The sequence below is a fragment of the Pygocentrus nattereri genome, chromosome 14, assembly GCF_015220715.1.
Source record: "Pygocentrus nattereri isolate fPygNat1 chromosome 14, fPygNat1.pri, whole genome shotgun sequence".
Lineage (NCBI taxonomy): Eukaryota > Metazoa > Chordata > Actinopteri > Characiformes > Serrasalmidae > Pygocentrus > Pygocentrus nattereri.
In genome coordinates this window covers 41,899,323-41,921,418 of record NC_051224.1, presented here as the reverse complement: position 1 = coordinate 41,921,418, position 22,096 = coordinate 41,899,323, and the positions used below count along the sequence as shown (strand labels likewise).

Below are 22,096 nucleotides of genomic sequence, written 5' to 3'. Positions count from 1 at the left end.
GGATGGTAAATAAAGTGTCTATATCTGTGTTGTAGTCATGGCGACGCCTGGTTCCCATCAACATCTCACACTGAACTCTGATGATTTTTAAAAAGCTCTTATATCTTCTGATTTATAATTACACGATTCTGTTTTGCTAAAAATGACGTTCACAGAGATGAGCATCCGTTTATTTCTCATTTACGTCTTTTCAGAAATATTTACAGAAACATCTGAACAAACAGAAACTGTGAAAACTTAGAAAAACTAACGACACCTGCTCAATGGGGCTGTCCAGAAACCCTGCCGTCAGTCTCCTCCATCATTTCTAAAAAGGGCAGGTTTTGATTAACAGAGTCAATAATAAAACAAACCGCAGCGTCTCGCACTGAGAAAACACAAACCGCACCAGCTGGACCTTCACCTAAGTCTTAAAGTAAGTGCTAAACGTCACACACACGTCAATGACCGCGGTCGGTCTGTGGCCTTCGATTCCTGATGAACTTACACGCTTCTGAAATCTTAATGAGCAAAGATAAACGGAAGGAATTTAAAATGTAGAGAAATAAGGAACTGAATAACTCCACTTCTTAACCCGTTTGGAGTAAACAATCAAACGGTCCGTCTGAGACCAACTGAAATGTTGGTGGTACAAGTTCCTCCATAATGACTAATTATGTACAATTAAGCCGAGCAGCGTTTCAGAACTCACTGGAGTTTAGAGAAGATCTAAAATCTCCAAAAGTGCTGAGGATCCAATTTACACTTCCAAAAACAGAACCAGGCCTGCAGCAGACGCTCGCTGTCCGAACGTGTTTATTAGGATCGATTCTTCGTTCCTTAAACTGCTGAGTGTTTGCGTGAATGAGGCGAGTCAATGTGTCCAGTTTCTCAGTGGACGTCTGGTCAGCTCCTGACGACGACTCTGTCCGGTGCGTTAGCTCGCCCACATCTCCTGAGCCCAGGTCTGGTTGTGTGAGAGCCACCTGGTGGCCGAGCTGTGGTCCAGGTGGAAGAACTGCTCCTGGTGCTGATTCACAGCCACGTAGCGGATGCTCAGTTTGGGGTTCGGTATCAGCGCCGCGGACAGCAAACGGCAGCCGGCCGCCAAATACACGCTCTCCTTCACCGCCTCGCCACAGGACGACCTGCAACACAGACGTCACTGAAAATCAACGACACTCATCACTGACGCTCAATCACATCTGACGCCTGCTGGAGGAGTTTATGATCCACAGAACGTTCTCAGAGAGCCAAAAGGCTTTGATTCACTCAGAACCATCAAATACAACAAACTAAACAGAAATGAGTATAAAACTCATCGCTCTGGTCCTTAATCTGATGAGCTGAGCCGTGTCTCAATACTGTATTTTAGCCCTGAAGGGTGACGACGACAACAATGAGCTAAAATTAACAAACATTGATAATCATAAATAATAGGTCAGCATATTTATTTTTAAAGAAAAACAGCCCAAAAAATTTTTTTAAATAATACAGTAAAAGATTTTTAGCATTATTTCAATTTCAGGGATCTAAAACCTCAAAAAAAATACCTGGCTAACACGTCACATCAGCTCTGACCAGCAGGGGGCAGCTGTTTTTCTCCTTTGTTTTAAAGACCAGGTGGAGAAAAAAAAACTGAGCGGGGAGCTGAGGCTACGGTCACATCACCAGGCTGAAGTGGCACAAATCAGGTTTGCTCTAATGTGACTCAGATCAGATCTGTTATCAGTGTTTTCTCTGTGTGCACCTTTTCAAATCAGACCTGAGCCGAACATCAGATACGCATCACCTTAATGTGACGCTCAGATCGGAACCCATGCGCTTTTCATCCACTGCGCCGCGCCATCATTCACCGTTACCATGGCAACAGCGCCGAACAGCTGTTAAAGCCTGTAAACGGTGGAAAAGCAGCTCATCTCACCTTTTTCTCCTCCGCCTGGCTCTAATAATGAAGCTGAGAGCTGATCAGAGTTAATGATCTTCTCAGCGAAGCTCGTTCTGCTCGTTAGTCTGTTTGCTGTTCATGATGCGTTTCATTTACATTAATGACAGATTTGAGGTATTTAACCAGACCTGAGCAGCGAGGCTTACAATGTGAATGAAGCATATCCCCAAACTGACCGTCTGAGTGTGATGAGCAGAGGTGAGGAGGGGTCACCAGGGATCTGAAGGCTACTTCTCACACAGGTGATGAACATCTCGAAGGCCAGAGTCATTTCAATCTCACTGAGGCTGCACGGCAGAGACAAAGAGTCCCTCTCACACAACACCTCGGAGTAGTAACCTGCACAAAGAGCACCTGAGAGGAAGACAGGAGACACAGCCCGTTAACAGGCGGAGACGATCCCTCTGTGTTTATAAGGTTAAATCTTTAAAACTTGCTGATGGTGGATTCTATAAAGAAAACTGCACCATTTCTAATCAGCACTTGAACATAAACGATTAATCTGTCAGCCTGAGATTGCAGTCGTCCTGAAAATGTTCTGAAGAAGAACTTGCGAGTAAGATGAACTAGACTGAACAGGAAGAGAACGTTCTAGGTCTTTCAACAGTAAAACATGGGTACGGCACCACTCATGTTTGTTTGTGACCTCTGGCCTTCAGACTCGTCTTCAGAGAATTTATTTTTTTTAAGTAGACGGCTTAAGTGAAGTTAATATAACCTGATCTTTAGTGTTGGTGATTTAATAAAACCCAGAATGTTCTCCACGTTTTTTCTTATTCAACGCTAAACACGACTTGGCTGATGAACTTCATCTGGGCTCAGGGAAACACAGCGTACATTAGATTCATCACCAAACCGTCTTCATCACAAAACTCTTACTGGTTTTTATGGAAATCACTCACGTTTGAACAGAGATCTGCCACGACTCCACAAGTTCTGTCTGCCCAGTTTATGGATGACGTTCTGAAGCTGTGAAGGTTCTGCGCTGATGCCCTGCATCAACATGAATTCGAGAGTGTCTGCAGCGACCAGCAGAGCCTGGTTCATCATACACTTCTGTAGGTGAGCATTAAACACACCACTGTACTCACCCAGCTGGACACCATCTGACCAAACACAACAGAAATGATTTCACACACTGAACATGAAGCCGCCCCCCATTTACATGAAAACATGCGAATGTAGCCCAAAAATCATCTCCGCCCTGATGTGAGAGCAGCTCTGGACAGTCAGAGCCAGAAACACATCTGAGGTCACATCACACAAGCTTCCTACCTTCAGTGCTAAGTTTAGATTCAAGATCAAGATCAGAGTTTTGCAAATCCCATTACAGCAAATCTCATCTTAATTTAGGAATATCTTACGGAATCTTCTCACATCCTAAACTAAGAAATCAAGGTTAATTATCAGCTGTTATGTTGTTATCTAGCAACTAACGATACTTAAGTAATGAAACCAACAATAAAAACAATTCATTCACACATCAGAGACGGTCACTCGCACAAATGGGAACCACAGTGAAAAACATAACCAAGCAATCAGGCCAGTAAACAGAGCCCTAGACCTGCAGACTGGATGTTTAGAATGGAGCGAGTACATAAACATGCTGGTTCAACACATCCGTCTCTCTCCCTCTCTGTCTGTCTGCCTGCATCTCTCTCTCTATATATTTTTTACTTATTCTAATAACAGCCTTTTTCTATTAATTTATCTCTTATTGGTTCTTCTGTTAATAAGTCCAGGCAAAGTAAGTACAAAACACAAGGAGCTGTACGTTCTGCAGTCGCTGTGCTGCAGCCCCAGTGTAAAGCGGAGAGGCTCAGTCATGTGAGACAGAGTGTGATGTACAGGACTGAGTGGGTGGTTCTAACTGACCGAGTGGCTGTCTGAGTCCCGGCAGGTTGCTGAGAACCTCCAGTGTGTCTCTGTGTGAGGTTTTTCCCGCTAGAACGATCAGAACCCTCCTCCGGTTCTCCACATCCGCCTGGTCACATGGCCACATGCTTGAGCTCACAAACCACTCATCAGCTAAAAAAAACAAAAAAAAACAAATAAATAATTAAATAAAATCACACAAACACACGTTAAACATCACCCACAGACGACACAAGGCTATAATTCCTAAACTGTTCACTTGCCTCGGATTTAAATACTCAATTCTAAAACAAAGAATTAAACTAATTATCTGAACAACTACAACACAAACAACATGATGTGAAGCTAAAATGCAAAATGTAAATCCAAAAATAAAGCAGTATTTTAAGTGCAGGCCGTTCGTGCTGCTGTCACCTCTGAGCACATTCAGAGCTCCCTCAATGCTCCCGCTCTGGAGGAAGAGCTCCGTCGCCATGGTGATGACCTGACAACGGGACATCCCGTCCTCATTGCCGAAGAGCCCTTTCAATTTGGAGAACTCCACGTGCAGCCGAGACATCACGAGGACCAACTTCACACCCTTCACACACATCCAGAAAGACAGACCTCAAACTCGTACTGTGCTCAAATCCACACAGGCACACAGCGACCGACTGCAGCAGCTCTGTTTTATACACTTGCCGCAGCTTTCATCAGCAGAATTGGATTAGAAATAGTTCAAAGTTTAAAAACAGTTACAGGATGGACTGAACATCATGTCACTGACCATGAATAAAAAACAATCTTTTAAGAGTATTTGCAAACATTTAACAGCTTTTAGGAACTGTCCCACTCTGAATGAGGCAATGTAGCTCAGGACACAACACTGTCTTAGTAAAACAGTGTTTACTGCATCAAGATGGGCTGTCAAACTACTCAAATAATGAAATGTGTTTAAGTGCATTTGTTGTAACTGCTGAAATTTTTTGAAAAGGAATATATTTTCAGTATTTCCGATTATAGTAATTCAGTAACATTACTTTCAACGCAGAACCTCAAGGTCACGTGATTTTCAGAGTGACAGTGTCCGATTTTCATCACTGACGTCCAGCGAGAGCAACAGAGTCTGCATGTTCCAACCAATGAGATATATCTCATATACGGGGATATAGATATGTATCTCAGAATGTATATATCATGTATACAGTCAATGGTTCCACTCTGTCATTTTAGCCTCTCGCTCTCCTTCTTACAGCTTGCGGCTTCTTTAGCTTTGGATTTATGAAGTGAGCCATCAGTGAAGGACTATTTGAAAAAGGAGCCAAAGAGTCATAGCAACATTCAGGGTGTAACTACAGATGGTCAAAGAGTCGAAGGGTCAACCTAGGAAAATTAGGAGCCCTGTTGACTCACACAGTGGACTAACAGCGTAGGGTTCTGTCAGAACTGACCACAAAACCATCTGGTCCATATTCACTCATCACACAAACCTACCTTGGCCCAGTCGTGCATTCTGTGATATCTAATCATCAGAGAGACTCCCACTCTTCCCAGAAAGCTTTTAACCAACCTGTCCGACGGCACCTCCTGACATACTGACATACACATAAAAACAAAGAGAACAGAAGTTCATCAACTCAGAACGCTGGACTGAACAGATCAACGAGGAAGAGGAAAAGAAGATGTAACGCAGCGTCACAGGATCGGGCGTTTTCTCATTACGCAGACCACGCCCGATGCCAACTTTTGGTGTTGGATGGCCACAAACAAGGACACTCCCCGGTGTCCAGACGTTCTCAGGATAAGAACGTGTGCGAGTACCTGACTCGGCGAAAGGCTCGTATGGCAGCGTGAGCTTGTCTTTAGGTTCTTTCAGCAGAGCCGTGGTAACACAGCAGCAGAACCTGGCCAGTTCTCCTGCACTGTGTCGACTGGCACAGACCCTACAGAACACGCTCGCCAGTCCGGGCCAGTTCTCCTGCTGCTTACACACCTAACACACACACACACACACACACACACAGAGCAGTTTAACACTGGAGAAAATCCTAGTTTTTTCACTCAGGCTCAGATTTAGGCCGTTATAGGCTGTGACTGAAATGGAGTCCTGTTTCCTCGTTAATGTACAGCCCTCACAATCACTCTGGAGCTGCTGAATCTGTCCAGATTACAGAAGAAGTGGACTACATAGTGTCAGACAGGACCTAGTGCTGTTCAAACGGTCAACGATAAACCTTTCAACCTTTCCATCTCCAATCAGTCCACTTTACAGTAAATACCATGCAGTGAACAGCAGCAGCAGCAAACAGAAAACCCGGAGCGGAGTGATTACAGAAACACTGAGCGAGAAGCGGGACATTCACGCTCGACTCCCACATACTGACGATTAAAAGAGTAAACACAACATAAAACTTCATTTTATGAAATAGACACAAGAGCTGTGCATATAAACGCAGACAGGGAGCCGCTTCAGTCTCAGCCTCACTGTTTAGGAAATCCATGAACTACAGAAAGAGAGGAACTGATCTGCAGCCTCACCTCGATCTGGACCACAGCCTCAGACAGCGCTGACACTTCAGCAGTGAGGGGGTTTGTGGCCAAAGCTCTGCAGAAACAGACACACCACAGCAGAGCAGGTGGGATCAGTGACGTCACACGCCGTTAAACACACTGCAGAAAAAACACTGAAGCCCCAGATAAAGGACAGCGGACCCTGTATTTAAAACCGCAAGACATTTTAAAACTTCTTTAACATACAATCTGTAAATTGTTTCTTTCGTTGCCTGTTGCTGAGACTCCCGGCTGTAATCTTCACTTCAAATACTGTTTCTAAATGATACGTTCCATCATGACTGTCCTGATAAAAGCTACTGCACTGAGGGACACACACACACACACACACACACACACACACACACACACACACACACAATATGACTCACCTGCATTTGACAGCATGGAAAATGATCATCTGTTGTCTGGGCACCTGCAGCATCTGGAGCTCTGACTGCATCATCTCACACTGATTCACAGTGAACACACAGCCTGCATCTATCATCTACACACACACACACACACACACACACACACCGAACTTTATCTGAACACTTTCACAAACACTGCCAGGACCATCTGGCCACACATGAGTGCACCGTGCTACTCAAACGGATTTGAAAAAGCCCCTCTGGTGTGAACGGAAACGGTCATAGATGTACACAACATAACGGCAGTGTGTGTGTGTGTTTGTCCTATTGCTTGTTATGCGTGGACTTTACTGAGATCAAACAGAACAGCACTAATTAAGCAGACTTTATTAAACAGTGATGTTGTGCTTGCTGAGTTTAAATGATTCACCTTTGAGGTGAGGAATATGAGCTCTGGTACCAAGCTGAGCTGTCCTCTCTCGCGCACCTGTTCATAAAGTACCATCACGAGCTCAGGGGGAGCCTGTAAGCGCGCTCTCACACACACACACACACACACACACACACACACACACACACACACACACACACTTTTCAGTTTCCAGAAGCTGTTTCAACAACAAAGGCCTTTAATCAGAACAGTTAATGTCAAGATATGGCAAAGGTTAAAAATAAAGTTCAGCTGAATCAGAAATTCACTGCCGTTCGTTTATGCCAGGCGTCTCCTCGACTCAGAGGGTGACGAGCTGCAGAGCCAATGAAGCTCTGAGGATCAGAAAAACGCTTCATGAAAAATGTGTGGTAGTTTATGTAATACACAATTAATGTATGTAATAAAATGACAACTCGAACAAACTAATAGTAAAACTGATGATAAATAATAAAATAATTACATTACACCTTTAGCTCATTATAAAGCTGCAGTCGCAACTTCTATCACAACACATGCCGCTGTGCAACTTCAGCACGACTGCTTCGACTTTTAGAACCAGTATTCAAAGCCTGCAAAATGCTCAGACGAGCTCTAGATTTGTGAAATTAAGCATAAATTACAACATGAAGTTCTTTTTTTGAATGTTTTCCAATATTCTTCCCAATTTAGTCACATGCAGTTCTATCTTCTAGTTAGGATGATACCCCCAGTGCTAGGAGGATGAAGGCAAACGCAGGCTGTGGAGCTCCACCGCATCTTTAACCGCCGTCACTGAACAGCTGAACGCGCTGGGAGCAGAACGATAACCGCCAATTCTGTTACATCAGCTAACAGACACCTGCACTGGGTCCATCCTGCCTACCTCAACCTTCAACCTTGTGACCTACCAATTACGGCGCCAATGCTTAGACGGCTACGTCACTCGGGAGCCCCAGCATGAAGCTCTTTATTACGAGTTGTCCGGTGTTTATACATTCACACCGCACATAAAAGCAGCCGCTCACCGCTCTGTTGTGCGAGAGCAGCGTGTTGATGACAGGCAGCAGGTCCGTCAGCAGTGCCAGGTTCAGCAGAGAGGAGAGCAGAGAGTTCACAATGTTTTGACTGAAACTCACACCAGGAGAATTAGTCCTGTAATAGCCAACAAACACCTCCACTGCAGACAGAGAGACAGAGATTTAACACAGAAATAAACATTCAATAATGACAGTATTTCACTAGATACCTTTGTTTGCTCGTCAGACTCATTACAAGATCGCAAACTGGGGTGAGGTTTAGAGGGGGCGGGGTTTAGAGGGGTCTTTAAGACTGTGTTCAGACTGCAGGAAAACCGGTTATGTTATTTGAAAGTGATCAGATCAGATTTGCGTGTCCAGACATCACCGGTCTATCTGCATGGGTTGCCATGGTAGCGACGTAGGCGTCACACGTCAACGCGAATTTCAAACGCGGATGCAGGAGAGGTGGAGGAGCATCATCTCCCCTGCAGACTCTCAGAACTCTCTTCATCATCATGAATCGTGTTCCAGCACTTCATCTCTCTGGAGTCGACACTTGCTGTTTGTCGTGTTGCGAGTCACAAAAGACACGCTGGAAAGCGATTTTAGCGTCCAGACTTCAGACACATCTGTTATAATAAGACTGGAGTCGCATTTCAAACCACCTCCAAATGTGGCTTGCTTTGCAAAAATCAGAATGCATATCATCACTGCGAAGTCTGCTTGTGTGAGACGAGAAGCTAGTATGCCTAGAGCAATCGGTGGAGGTGAAAGATTTTATTGGTCAATATTATTTTGCCCCACCCACTGGTGCAAGGTGACATCATTAAAATACACAAGACATTCCAAAGGCAGGGCTTAAGTTATTATATTTTGATGGATGATTCAGAAAACGAAATCTTTTAAATGCTGTGATCTGATGAATTGGGCTTAAAATAAGCAGAAACTAACAAAGAAGATTAAACAAAGAAAAGATCAAGTTGACTTTAAAGCAGTTGACTTACCTGCTCGCTGTACAAGGGAAGGACTTCCAGCACGGCAGAACTTCTGCACCGTGTCCATACAGAACTACAGCAGAGAAACACAGAGTCCATTTCAGATTCAGGGGGTAATGGTACGTGTATTTGTCCCAAACTGTTGCAGTACAGATGTTACAGTTCGGTGCAGTCGTTGGGAGAATACACAATAGCCCATGTGTGAAGACTGAAGAACGTAACATGGAACCAAACTGCACAAGCACAAATGACGCAAAGCAGCTGGAAGACACGCCTGCATCTTTCAAATCAGCTGTGAGGGTAAATTTGGGGTTCCCAGTGAACTACGACCGAGGACCTCCTGCTAGGTGCTTCTTCTGTCTGTTCTTTGGTAGAGCGGGACTTCAGCTCCAAATGTATAAGTACAGCCTAAATGGACTAACAGGAAACTCCTCATTCATTCAGAGCGGTCTGGTGTGAAACGCTCTCTTCTAGATAAACTGACTGAGTCAGAGCCGTTCACAGTGGTGGTGATGGGAACCAGACATCCCTCTAAAAGCTCCTACAGAAAGTTCCTACATGAACTGGTTCTGAATTCACTGCCTGATGACTGAGACGCTGTTTTATGAGAGTTTAGAGAACTTCAACTCCATTCATGGTGGAGGGAGACATGCAGGGCGCTGTGCGGCAAAATAGTCCTCAAAGAAAACTCATTATTCCAGGTTTTCTATCATCGAGATTCCATATAAACTCAGAAGACTCGTGTAGGTTCTCTGGTGGTTCTGGATGGTAAATAAAGTGTCTATATCTGTGTTGTAGTCATGGCGACGCCTGGTTCCCATCACCACCACTGTAAAGACGTCTGAACCGCTTCACACCAAAACACCCTGAACTATTCTGAAATTCCCCTTTAATACACTACAGGCTGTGGCAGCTAAAGTTTCCTCAGGAGGTGCTATACAACACAAGGTGGAACATGTAAAACTAAATGAAGAGAAACCAGCCATCTGCATTTCTTTTTTCCCTGTTTTACCAAACCGCGGTGAACGTGATCCTCTCACTCACCTTCTCATCTTCATCCCTGGGCAAATGGAGGAACCAGCACATGTTCCGCAGGCACGAGTGATGCTCACTGAAGTAAAAGCGACAATACTGGGCAGACAGACATGGAACATGTTAGACAGTTCGGATCTCGTGTTACATGTTTTCAGACGTTCTCTGGTGACATCATAGGCCTCGTTTCCCCCGCAAGCCGCACGGTTCTGAGCATGGAAGGTAATTGTTCCAGGGGCTTTTCCACAAAGTTATTTAACTGTACTCAGGGCCACAGAACTGTTCAGTGGGATGGCATCACAACTGATTGGTTCTACGTTTATGTCCATATTGTGCCAACGCAGTGCTGCTTTACTTCAAACCTGAAAACAATCAAATGCTCAGACGTCAAATAAATAAAAGCAGTGCACGATTTTAAATCCACCACTCATTAAATGGCAACGCTTCACTCTAACACCAGTTTCTAACTAAAACAGCGCTGATAACCAGGAGATACACCTGGTTATAACCTCTAGCTCAGCTAGCATAATGCCAGCAGAAAAGCCAGAAAGTTCTGATTTAGAGATACAACAGCTGCGAAAAGAAACCGCAACCAGTCACATGTCTGGACCAGTGCGGAGCGGACCAGTGCGGAGCGGCCCAGTACGGCCCTGAGGACCATTCGGCTCGACGGTGGAAAAGAGGCCATATTCTGATCAGTGTTTACTCACTGAGAGCGGAGAAGGTTTAGGAACACTGCTGCCGATCCCAGCTGCACCATGAACTGTACAGGAGACAATACAGTGTTTTACTAACAAATCCGGAAACCGCTCACAGTTAAACTCCTACACCTTTTACAGCGTCTTGAGTTCTCATTGCTGCTGACGCAGGTTCCTGGAGGAAAGAGCTGCAGATATGGACTAAAGGCCCTGCCCTGCACCCAGCTGGGTTGTTTTTTTTGTTTGTTTTTTTTTTAAAAACAGGCGCAAAACTTTTCTGCCAAGAATATTATATTTTTCATTTTCCTTCAATATTTTTCCAAAAACAGTACTGAAGTGATTGGAATCTCCAGAACAGAGAGTGAGCTTCTCCCTCCTGCATCCAACAACTGAGCGTCTGTAAATGAGAGCATCTCCTACCAGCTGTAAGGTAGACAGGTGCGGCGTGTGTGCAGGGTGGGAGGCTCAGCTGACTTTACAGCTTATTAATATGAAATATCAGAGCTTATGATTCACTACAGTCAGTGTTATCTGTGACGTCCAAGATCAAACCAAATAACTCCAAATATCCAATAAATGTTGGACTGAAGCAGAAATATGAAGATGATCACGCACTTCCTGCTAATAAAACACTGAGTAAGGAGGAAAATGCTGTGCTGGGTCTTTAAGAGCATCCGCAGTCTGTAAACTAGGACTTTTGGGCTGATTTTTACTGTTTACATATTTATCTATTTTACCCAAAGCTGGCGCTGAGTGACCTGAATGAACATGTGAAATACAAAAGCACATTTCTAACAGCCCCCAAGTCACAAACTAAACAGTTTAACTGGATTTAGGGACCAAGTATTTCACGAGTGAAACTTCAATCACAGGCCAATTTAAGTTTGTGTGATTGGATTCAGATTTTGTCCGATTACAATCCCCAATCTGTAGCTCTGAACTTCAGCATTCTTAAAATCAGACTATGACAGAGAGAATGGATTCTGAGGACCCACCATTGCTGCGCGCATCAACCACAAGCCATGATGATCCAGCGCTGTTGGCGTTCAGGTCTGCACATCTCTTATCCAGGTTATTATTACAGTCTGTAAGAGTCTGACAGAAAACAGTCACAACACCAGAAACAGTCGCACCAGTTTAAACATGTCAACAAAGCCAAAACAGCAGCGACAAGAGAAATCTCAGCCGGGCTTTAGGGAGGCAGCGCGTATTTTAATATATACAGATATCCAAACTCATCTCTGTATCCTTCTCACTTCACCGAGGCTTCAAATAAGACAGAGAGAGAACCGAATACATAAAGATCTCTAGGGGTGTAAAATTCACACAATTCTGTTCCAGGTTTGATGAAGCAGACGACAAATTTTTCAATAAGGAGTTGCTTAAAATGTGCATTATGCCAATGTCATCGTTTCCATTTTCAATTTATTGGAGCGTTCAACATTATAAAGCAGCTTTTTTATAAGGAGTAAAAGCAGTTATATTTTTATCGTATCTTAATCTAACGCTCAAGCCACAAACTAACATACTAGTCACAACACAGCAATGCAGTATAATACACTTCTATGCTTCCTCATATTTGGATAATTATCTTGTATTTTCGCAATGGTAGTTTTTTTAGTGACCTGCACCGAATCACAGGAACGTTATAACACATGTTGCGTCTCATGTCATGCAGAAAGAGACTTAACCTTTACTTACACATAACAAAATATTTTAGAAATGGTTAAAATGGGTCACCGCCCATCAAAACACCTGCCCGAGTACAATCTGCGCGGGACACTCTGGTAAATATTTCCATTCAGAGTGAAAACAAGCATCAAATCACACACTCAGCTTCAAACAGAACTAAAAGGTCCACTTGCCTGTTCTGGTTTCACTACAGGGTTCCTTGGGGTCCAGGTTCTGCTGTGTACCTGCTGAGTCACAGAACCCTGAGGCTTTCCACCAGCCTTCACTGCGAGAACAAGCAAAAACACTCCATCTGTTTCCAATCATGCGATCAAACCAAGATCATCTCCAGCATACAATAAAACACCTCCCCTCATTAAGTCCTTTAATATTTGGAGAAACCAATCCAGACGGACCCCCACCACATTCCTCTTTTCTCATTAAATTACTACTCAAGCTAATGATGCACCAATACAGGGGACGGTGAGTCCATGCACATACAGGCATCTACTGACACCAACACAAGTGTTAATAAAAGGCAGAAATGGGATTACTCCAACTGGAGCAGTATAGAGGAATACAACGTTTGTTTTTGCAGTATAAATGAAATGAATACCTCATGAAAAATTGGTCTGAAAAATCGGTATAATCTAAAAGTCTGTCCATTTACAAAATCGGTTTCGTAAGCAAATATTTGCTGATACTGTAATATGATTGGTTCTAATCCTCGCCACGCTTCCCTTATTCAAACTGGTCACAACAGACGCATCAGATACTTTCAGGAGCACTAACCTGCAGAGAAACCGTCAGAATTCTCCAGCTTGATTTGAGCAGTTCGCCTGGGATTTTGTGAGAAATGCAAAAAAGTAGTTGATTTTGAAACTGGACATTTACTGCATAGAAATTTACCAAAAACACCCAAACCACGAAGCTCTCTCACACGTACCTCGTTGACTCTAAGCCCCAAACTATCCTCTGACGACTTTGGAGCATGGCGGTCTTCCCAGGTTGTGAGGACATTTGTCTCGCCTCCTTTCCTGCCTCCGGGCTAATTTTTTGAGTCTGTCGTTCTTCCGTTTCCATGACGACAGCCCCGAAGAGCTCTGGGTCATCTTGAATCACATCAAGCACAATGGCATCTTCCTCATACGCTCGTAAAACATCCAGATCACCCCCAGCAACCGGAGAGCACTTTGGGGAACGGACGGGGGACGAGTCTCGATCGGCCTTACCGAGCTCACGCATCTCATCCTGCAGCGATGGGCCTTCAGAATCGCTGCTGGAAGAGAGGTTACTGTTGTGATAGTCCTCACTGGAGGAGGAGGAGGAGAAAGAGGATTCGTCGTCGTCGACTCTGCTCATCAGGCTGCTAAAGCTCTTCTTCCATCTTCTCCCTCCAGTCAAGTCAGGTTGATCGGTCTTTTCAGGGTGCAATAGATTAGTCCTGGTCTCAACAGCAGAATTAGAAGTCACTGAGGAAGTAGCCTGAGGTTCCGTTTTGGAACATACCATCTCGGGAGCGGCTTTGGAGATGGGCTCTTCTGGAGGATGCAGTAGATCAAGTGAAGATTGCAGAGCTCTTCTTGTGAGACTGTTGTGCTGAAAGTGACCTGCACCACCAGACAGACTCTGCTCAACAGGCCCGAGTTGAGGAACACTGACTGGTTCAGGTGTGGGAACCACATTCAGCTCATCAGTTCTCTTGCCAGGAATGTCATGGTGTTGAGCAGACAGCAAACCAGAGAAGTTATCCTGATCACAGGAGACTTCTGGGGAACACGTGACCCCAGCTTCACTATTGCGCTTCTTGAGCAAGACGAGATAAGGAAATCTCAGTTGAGGAAAATGCACAAATTCTGTGTCTGCAGAGGGATCAGGCCCAGTGTGGGAATGGTTGCAGGGTTCCTGACCTTTGTCTGGATTTTTCTGGTATTCTGCTGTTGAAACTTTTGGAATCTCCACAACCTCCGAAGGGTTTTTCTCCATCCTGCTCAGGTTTGCAGACGATGACTGCCCTTGCCTGTTTTGATCCACAGTGCTCTCGACACTTGATTGGAGACGCTTGTAAGGGTTTTCTCTGATGTTCTCTCCAGGTGTCACACTGAGAGAAGTTTGCACTTTGCTGATCCCATGATCTGCAACATCTGAGGCCGCTGGGGTAACAATCCATCGAGGGCCAGTGTAAACTGATGACTTCAGTTCGGAAAGAGGTCCACGTCTAGGGAAGGGCCAAGACTTGTAAGCACGGGCACAGGACAAGCGAGACCGAGTCACATAGGCTTGGGTTCTCTGGCAGGAGAAGGAAAGAGGAGAGTATGCTTTATCTTCTGAATCCTCACTTCCACTTTCCTCCTCCAGAGGACAGCAGCATTCCTCAGACTGTCCAACAGCAGAGGCATTATGGTCAACTGCAGGGTTCCCCTGTAAGTGATCGGGAAAACCAACTTCATTGAAGGTTGGCTCACATTGTAGTACCAAAGGAGGAACACGGAGGACTGGAGTCGCTGTCGGTGCCTCTTCCTGACCCGTCAACGCCACAGCCGAGCCTCCTGCCTCACCATTATGCTGAAACCCATCATGGTTGGAAGAGACACGCACATTCCCTTCCCCAGAGGTCAGTGTCATCCTCTCGTTGTCCAGTATCCTCCCAACATGATTATCCGCAGGCCCGGTACACCCCTCAAGACCCACCAATATATCAGAAATTCGTTCACCTGACGAGAGAGAAGCACAGCTATTGGTTGGAGCACACACTTTCCACATCTGGCTGGTAATCCACTTCCAATTACCGTGGTGAGAGTGTGGCAGCAGAGACATGTATTCTCTCTCAAAGCACTGCACACCTTTATGCTCCCTCTTTTGATGCAGCACTGCAGGCAAAACGCACGAAAATTCACGTGAGGTCACGTGAAACACCCGGGCTACATCACACAGTTTGACCTTGGGGAACTTCCCGAGCCCCACAACAAGCCTGGGTTTCTGCTGAGCTTGCACTGCAGGACGAAGCTTGGCTCCCTCCCACCTTCGCGGCGGGTCAGGGCGCCTTGAGCCGGGCTTACGGACACGAGCCCGTTTTTTGCTAGCAGGAGGGGTGTTTTTTACATCGCCACAAAAGGCACAGCACGAGCTTTTCACAGACCGCTTGACGCGTCTCCCTGAACCAAATCTCGTGACTAAACCGTAGCGTCTCTTCAGCTCAGCGTTCTTATTACGATCTGCAACAGGAGACAAAGTCATTGAGGACAGGACAAAAAGCAAAAGTAAACAGCCAAATTAACAGAGCTCTCGAGTCGTGCGTCGTTCTGTAGCTGAACTCAGGCCCATATTAGGAACTCCAGGCCTAAGCACATTGCTCTGCATGGAAAGAGAACGGGATTTGCTAAGTAATCTGTCCTCTATCGCACTGTGGTAAAGAATTTTTTCCAAACCTGATACTTTTTAGTATGCAGACATTCATCCTTTGAAAACCACTGGATCCTCAGAATTACGTGATCATTAAACAGCCAAAATACTTATTAAGCTACATCACAGCTAATACTGCCACACACCGAACTGACCTCTGCACACTGAAGCGGATTTCTTTTACTCCCAATTTAACCATCCGGAAAAGGTGTGGTGCAACCAGATTAATAAAAAAAAAATAATAATAATTAAAATGTATCATGAAACATGTACAAGCTGATCTTCACAGCTGGAAACTCAAACATTTGCCTTTGGGGATTATTTTTAATAACATTTAAAATTTTAAATTTATCATTTTCCAAATAATAATAATAATAATAATAATAATAATAATAATAATACTACGTTCATGGCTTTTCTAACATTGCACCAACTGACTGGGCAAACTGAACCAGCCTTAAAAAAATTGCCACCCTTAAGGATAATTGGGGCCCTCTTTATAACGCAACCCCTTGCCCAATCTTTCTTACAAGTATTACAGGATAAAAGTTCCCTTCACGGCACATGACGCACTGATAATTTGGGAGATATAAATGCCTGAAGTGAAGGTAATCAGGGAAATAGAGGTATTGTAAAGAAGGGATGTCCTGCATGTATTAGCTTGTTTAATAGGAAAAGAATAGAAAAGCACGACAGCCACACATGTAGCATCATTCATATTTACACATCTTAATGATCTCGGAATTCTGAGACTCCCGTGACGCTTGGGAGCCAAACGTTCCAGGTCTTTTACCCCATGATGAGACGCAGGTATTTAAGAAACATTGCGCACCCCCCCCCCACACACACACACACACCCACAGGTTGGTTTCCTGAAAAGACCACGATTACAGAACGACGCCCGGCTTTAGCTTCCCAAGCTCCTCCAGAACAAGCCATCCTAAACTCACAGCTTTGAGCGTCACGCACACCCAGACAGAAATATGACCGGAGGGCTGCATCTCAGCCCCTTTAAATCCATCACTAGTGGCAAAAAATTATTTGGGCCAAAACCATTCAGAGTGGTCTGGTGTGAAACACTCTGTTCTAGATAAACTGTCCGAGTCAGAGCTGCTCACAGTGGTGGTGATGGGAACCAGACGTCCCTCTAAAAGCTCCTACAGAAAGTTCCTACATGAACTGGTTCTGAATTCACTGCCTGATGACTGAGACGCTGTTTTATGAGAGTTTAGAGAACTTCAACTCCATTCATGGTGGAGGGAGACATGCAGGGCGCTGTGCGGCAAAATAGTCCCCAAAGAAAACTCATTATTCCAGATTTTCCACTGTTTTCCATCATCAACATTCCATATAAACTCAGAAGACTCGTGTAGGTTCTCTGGTGGTTCTGGATGGTAAATAAAGTGTCTATATCTGTGTTGTAGTCATGGCGACGCCTGGTTCCCATCACCACCACTGTAAAGACGGCTGAACCTCTGCCTGTATTTCACACACTGAGCTGTTGAATTCTGAAAAGCCGGTGGAATTCCCCTTGTAATGCTTCACGGCTCTTACTTGATGCTCGGCTCCGCAGCCGCGTTATTTCGGTGGTCGCCGCGGATCTGCCCCTCGTTCGGCGCTCCGCAACGGCTGCACGCGCAAGTTGTGTAGGCGCACAGCTCGCGGAGGCGGATTCCACGCGCATGTTACCGTTGATGCCACACTCCGCGGCTGCGGGCTCGGTTTGAGCGTGCCTCACGTGCTTCTCGTCGCCTCCGACACCTATCGCAAACCCCGCCGAGCGAATCCCGGCGCCCCCGCTGCTCGCCCCCACCCCGCCTGCGCTGAGCGGAGCGGTACCTGAGTCGTACCCTGTGTGGCGCTCCCGGGCAGGTGGGATCGGCGGTTCCCGGTGCATGTGGTCGGCTCGGGCTGCATCCGCCGCGCGCGCCCCGGTGGGAGGAACGCGGGGGTCACAGCCGGAGCGCCGCCGCTTTGAAGCCGAAACGCTTTCGGGTCTGAACGCGCTGCGGTTCAGTTTAATCCGGTGCGGCGGCTGCATCGCCTCCAACGGCCAACAGCTACCGACAGCCAAGCTAAGCTAGCCGCTCCATTAGCTTTCAGGGCAGCTGAATTAACGAGGCTGAATTCCGCTCCCGTTCCACCTTAAATGGTGCAGCAATTGTCATTATAACGCCTCAAGCGCTATAATATAAACACCCGCACCGTTTAAGGTGGAACGGGACAGTTCGAACAATAAGCTGGTGAAGCGGACTTTAGCCTCGTTAGCCAAGCTAGCTTTACTTCACAGCACTGATTCCGAGCTGTGAGTCTACCTGTCTCTCTCTCTGCCTGTCTGAGCGGACAGGTTCCTGAAATCTGAAGGTTTGTAATTTACAGCGCGCCTAGCCTAGCCGGCTAACACCTGCGCAGCGGCTAACGGCCGAACGCTAACCTCACTCGGCGGAGCCCGGCAGCCTTTAAACCGACTAACGCGGCTGGTTCTCCGGCGCGTGTGGTCGGGCAGCGGGCGGCCGCGGCGTCGCGGTGGGAGAGGGCGCTGGTCCGCGGAGGTGATGGTGAAATACTTTACACTGACAGCGGAGCCGCGCACCTGGGATCAGCGCGCATGCGCAGAGCCGGAGCGCTGCCTGATCGCCGTTCAGCGACTAATCATCATTTTACTGCGTTCAGCGGCGCCGCCAGCCCAGAAACCACGCCTTACCTCTAAAACCCCCTCACTGCGACCACGGTGGGCTTCAGCACCAGGACGGCACGATCGCAGCTGCCATGGAAACAAACAAAACATAAATACACAAACATTAGAATGTTTAAAAACAATGAAGCTTGCTGGGTTAGTGCTCAGCAGTGCCTGCACGCCTTTACACAGGATTACTCAGGATTCATTACTCAGATTACATTACTCAGGATTCATTACTCAGATTACATTACTCAGAATACATTACTCAGATTACATTACTCAGATTACATTACTCAGGATTCATTACTCAGGATTCATTACTCAGATTACATTACTCAGATTACATTACTCAGGATTCATTACTCAGGATTCATTACTCAGGATTCATTACTCAGATTACATTACTCAGATTACATTACTCAGGATTCATTACTCAGATTACATTACTCAGATTACATTACTCAGGATTCATTACTCAGATTACATTACTCAGGATTCATTACTCAGAATACATTACTCAGATTACATTACTCGGATTACATTACTCAGGATTCATTACTCAGGATTCATTACACAGAATACATTACTCAGATTACATTACTCAGATTACATTACTCAGGATTCATTACTCAGAATACATTACTCAGATTACATTACTCAGGATTCATTACTCAGGATTCATTACTCAGATTACATTACACAGGATTCATTACTCAGGATTCATTACTCAGAATACATTACTCAGGATTCATTACTCAGGATTCATTACTCAGAATACATTACTCAGATTTCATTACTCAGGATTCATTACTCAGATTACATTACTCAGATTACATTACTCAGGATTCATTACTCAGGATTCATTACTCAGAATACATTACTCAGGATTCATTACTCAGGATTCATTACTCAGAATACATTACTCAGATTACATTACTCAGGATTCATTACTCAGGATTCATTACTCAGATTACATTACTCAGATTACATTACTCAGGATTCATTACTCAGATTACATTACTCAGATTTCATTACTCAGATTACATTAGACAGGATTCATTACTCAGAATTCATTGCTCGGGATTCATCACTCAGGATTCATCACTCAGGATTCAATACTCAGGATTCAATACATTAAGGAATGTGTTCCATGTGTTCTTTTTTGTACAACTCCTTTGTATATCCTGACTCCAATAAATAAATACTGTGTTTTATTAAATTAATGTAAGCTTACTTCTGTTGACCTATTTTGACAATAATAATAATAATAATAATAATTATTATTATTATTATTAATATTATTGGTAGTAGTAGCAGTATTAGAGAATTAGAAAATAATCAGGGGAGGAGTCACCAAAACAAGGGGCCGGACTAGGAAACCAAAACAAATGCACATGAAAGATCAAAACACAACACGACCACATGGACAGGACTGGGAGGGGCCAATTCCCTCCCCCAAAAGGCGTGCACACCGGCGCGCCAAACAAAAAACAACAGAACAAAACCAAACAGACAGGGACCAAAAACAGAACCAAACTAGACAGGGACAAGAGCCGGGACAGGCACAGACACAGAAGCTAGAGTAGGAGAGCGCAGTACAGGAACCACAGGCACAGAAAGGAGACACAGAAACGGGTGCAGACACAACAGACGGGAACAAGACAAAACCAGGAACAGAACAGGGCAGAAATGAAGGAACAGAAACAGAAGACCCACGGCAAACAGAGACAGGAGACACAGGAGGCCCACGGGGAACAGAGACAGGAGACACAGGAGACCCACGGGGAAACAGAGACAGGAGACACAGGAGGCCCACGGGGAACAGAGACAGGAGACACAGGAGGCCCACGGGGAACAGAGACAGGAGACACAGGAGGCCCACGGGGAAACAGAGACAGGAGACACAGGAGGCCCATGGAGAAACAGACAGGAGACACAGGAGGCCCACGGGGAAACAGACAGGAGACACAGGAGGCCCAAGGGGAACAGAGACAGGAGACACAGGAGGCCCACGGGGAAACAGAGACAGGAGACACAGGAGGCCCACGGGGAAACAGAGACAGGAGAAACAGGAGACCCACAGGGAACAGAGACAGGAGACACAGGAGGCCCATGGGGAAACAGAGACAGGAGACACAGGAGGCCCACGGGGAAACAGACACAGGAGGCCCACGGGGAGCAGAGACAGGAGACACAGGAGGCCCACGGGGAAACAGAGACAGGAGACACAGGAGGCCCACGGGGAAACAGAGACAGGAGACACACGAGGCCCACGGGGAACAGAGACAGGAGACACACAAGGCCCACAGGGAACAGAGACAGGAGACACACGAGGCCCACGGGGAACAGAGACAGGAGACACAGGAGGCCCACGGGGAACAGAGACAGGAGAAACAGGAGGCCCACGGGGAACAGAGACAGGAGACACAGGAGGCCCACAGGGAACAGAGACAGGAGACACAGGAGGCCCACAGGGAACAGAGACAGGAGAAACAGGAGGCCCACGGGGAACAGAGACAGGAGACACAGGAGGCCCACGGGGAACAGAGACAGGAGACACAGGAGGCCCACGGGGAACAGAGACAGGAGAAACAGGAGGCCCACGGGGAACAGAGACAGGAGACACAGGAGGCCCACAGGGAACAGAGACAGGAGAAACAGGAGGCCCACGGGGAACAGAGACAGGAGACACAGGAGGCCCACGGGGAACAGAGACAGGAGACACAGGAGGCCCACGGGGAAACAGAGACAGGAGACACAGGAGGGCCACGGGGAACAGAGACAGGAGAAACAGGAGCCCCATGGGGAAACAGAGACAGGAGACACAGGAGGCCCACGGGGAACAGAGACAGGAGACACAGGAGGCCCACGGGGAAACAGACAGGAGACACAGGAGGCCCACGGGGAAACAGAGACAGGAGACACAGGAGGCCCATGGGGAAACAGACAGGAGACACAGGAGGCCCACGGGGAAACAGACAGGAGACACAGGAGGCCCACGGGGAACAGAGACAGGAGACACAGGAGGCCCACGGGGAAACAGAGACAGGAGACACAGGAGGCCCACGGGGAAACAGAGACAGGAGACACAGGAGGCCCATGGGGAAACAGAGACAGGAGACACAGGAGGCCCACGGGGAAACAGACACAGGAGGCCCACGGGGAGCAGAGACAGGAGACACAGGAGGCCCACGGGGAAACAGAGACAGGAGACACACGAGGCCCACGGGGAACAGAGACAGGAGACACACGAGGCCCACAGGGAACAGAGACAGGAGACACACGAGGCCCACGGGGAACAGAGACAGGAGACACAGGAGGCCCACGGGGAACAGAGACAGGAGAAACAGGAGGCCCACGGGGAACAGAGACAGGAGACACAGGAGGCCCACAGGGAACAGAGACAGGAGACACAGGAGGCCCACAGGGAACAGAGACAGGAGAAACAGGAGGCCCACGGGGAACAGAGACAGGAGACACAG

The 22,096-nt window shown here is 46.4% G+C and overlaps 1 protein-coding gene across 8 annotated transcripts; it reads right to left on the bottom strand.

Moving 5' to 3' along the window:
* Positions 1 to 766: 766 nt before the first annotated feature.
* On the bottom strand, positions 767 to 18,529 carry topaz1 (testis and ovary specific PAZ domain containing 1). 8 transcript variants are annotated; one of them, XM_017685387.2, is made up of 21 exons: positions 17,489 to 18,528; positions 15,322 to 15,747; positions 13,479 to 15,246; positions 13,325 to 13,371; positions 12,727 to 12,818; positions 11,857 to 11,956; positions 10,874 to 10,926; positions 10,176 to 10,262; positions 9,141 to 9,204; positions 8,143 to 8,294; positions 7,136 to 7,228; positions 6,724 to 6,839; positions 6,320 to 6,386; positions 5,603 to 5,774; positions 5,276 to 5,376; positions 4,217 to 4,382; positions 3,803 to 3,955; positions 3,019 to 3,033; positions 2,830 to 2,946; positions 2,104 to 2,281; positions 767 to 1,127 (listed from the first exon to the last, which is right to left on the bottom strand). In XM_017685387.2, exons 1-21 carry the CDS (start codon positions 17,973 to 17,975, stop codon positions 917 to 919), a joined length of 4,665 nt encoding a protein of 1,554 aa, XP_017540876.1. In that variant the 5' UTR covers positions 17,976 to 18,528; the 3' UTR covers positions 767 to 916. The 8 variants fall into 8 exon arrangements, with proteins under 8 accessions (XP_017540876.1, XP_017540874.1, XP_017540875.1 ...); XM_017685385.2 differs by having other exon boundaries at positions 2,830 to 3,033; XM_017685386.2 differs by having other exon boundaries at positions 2,830 to 3,033; positions 15,376 to 15,747.
* Positions 18,530 to 22,096: the final 3,567 nt, after the last annotated feature.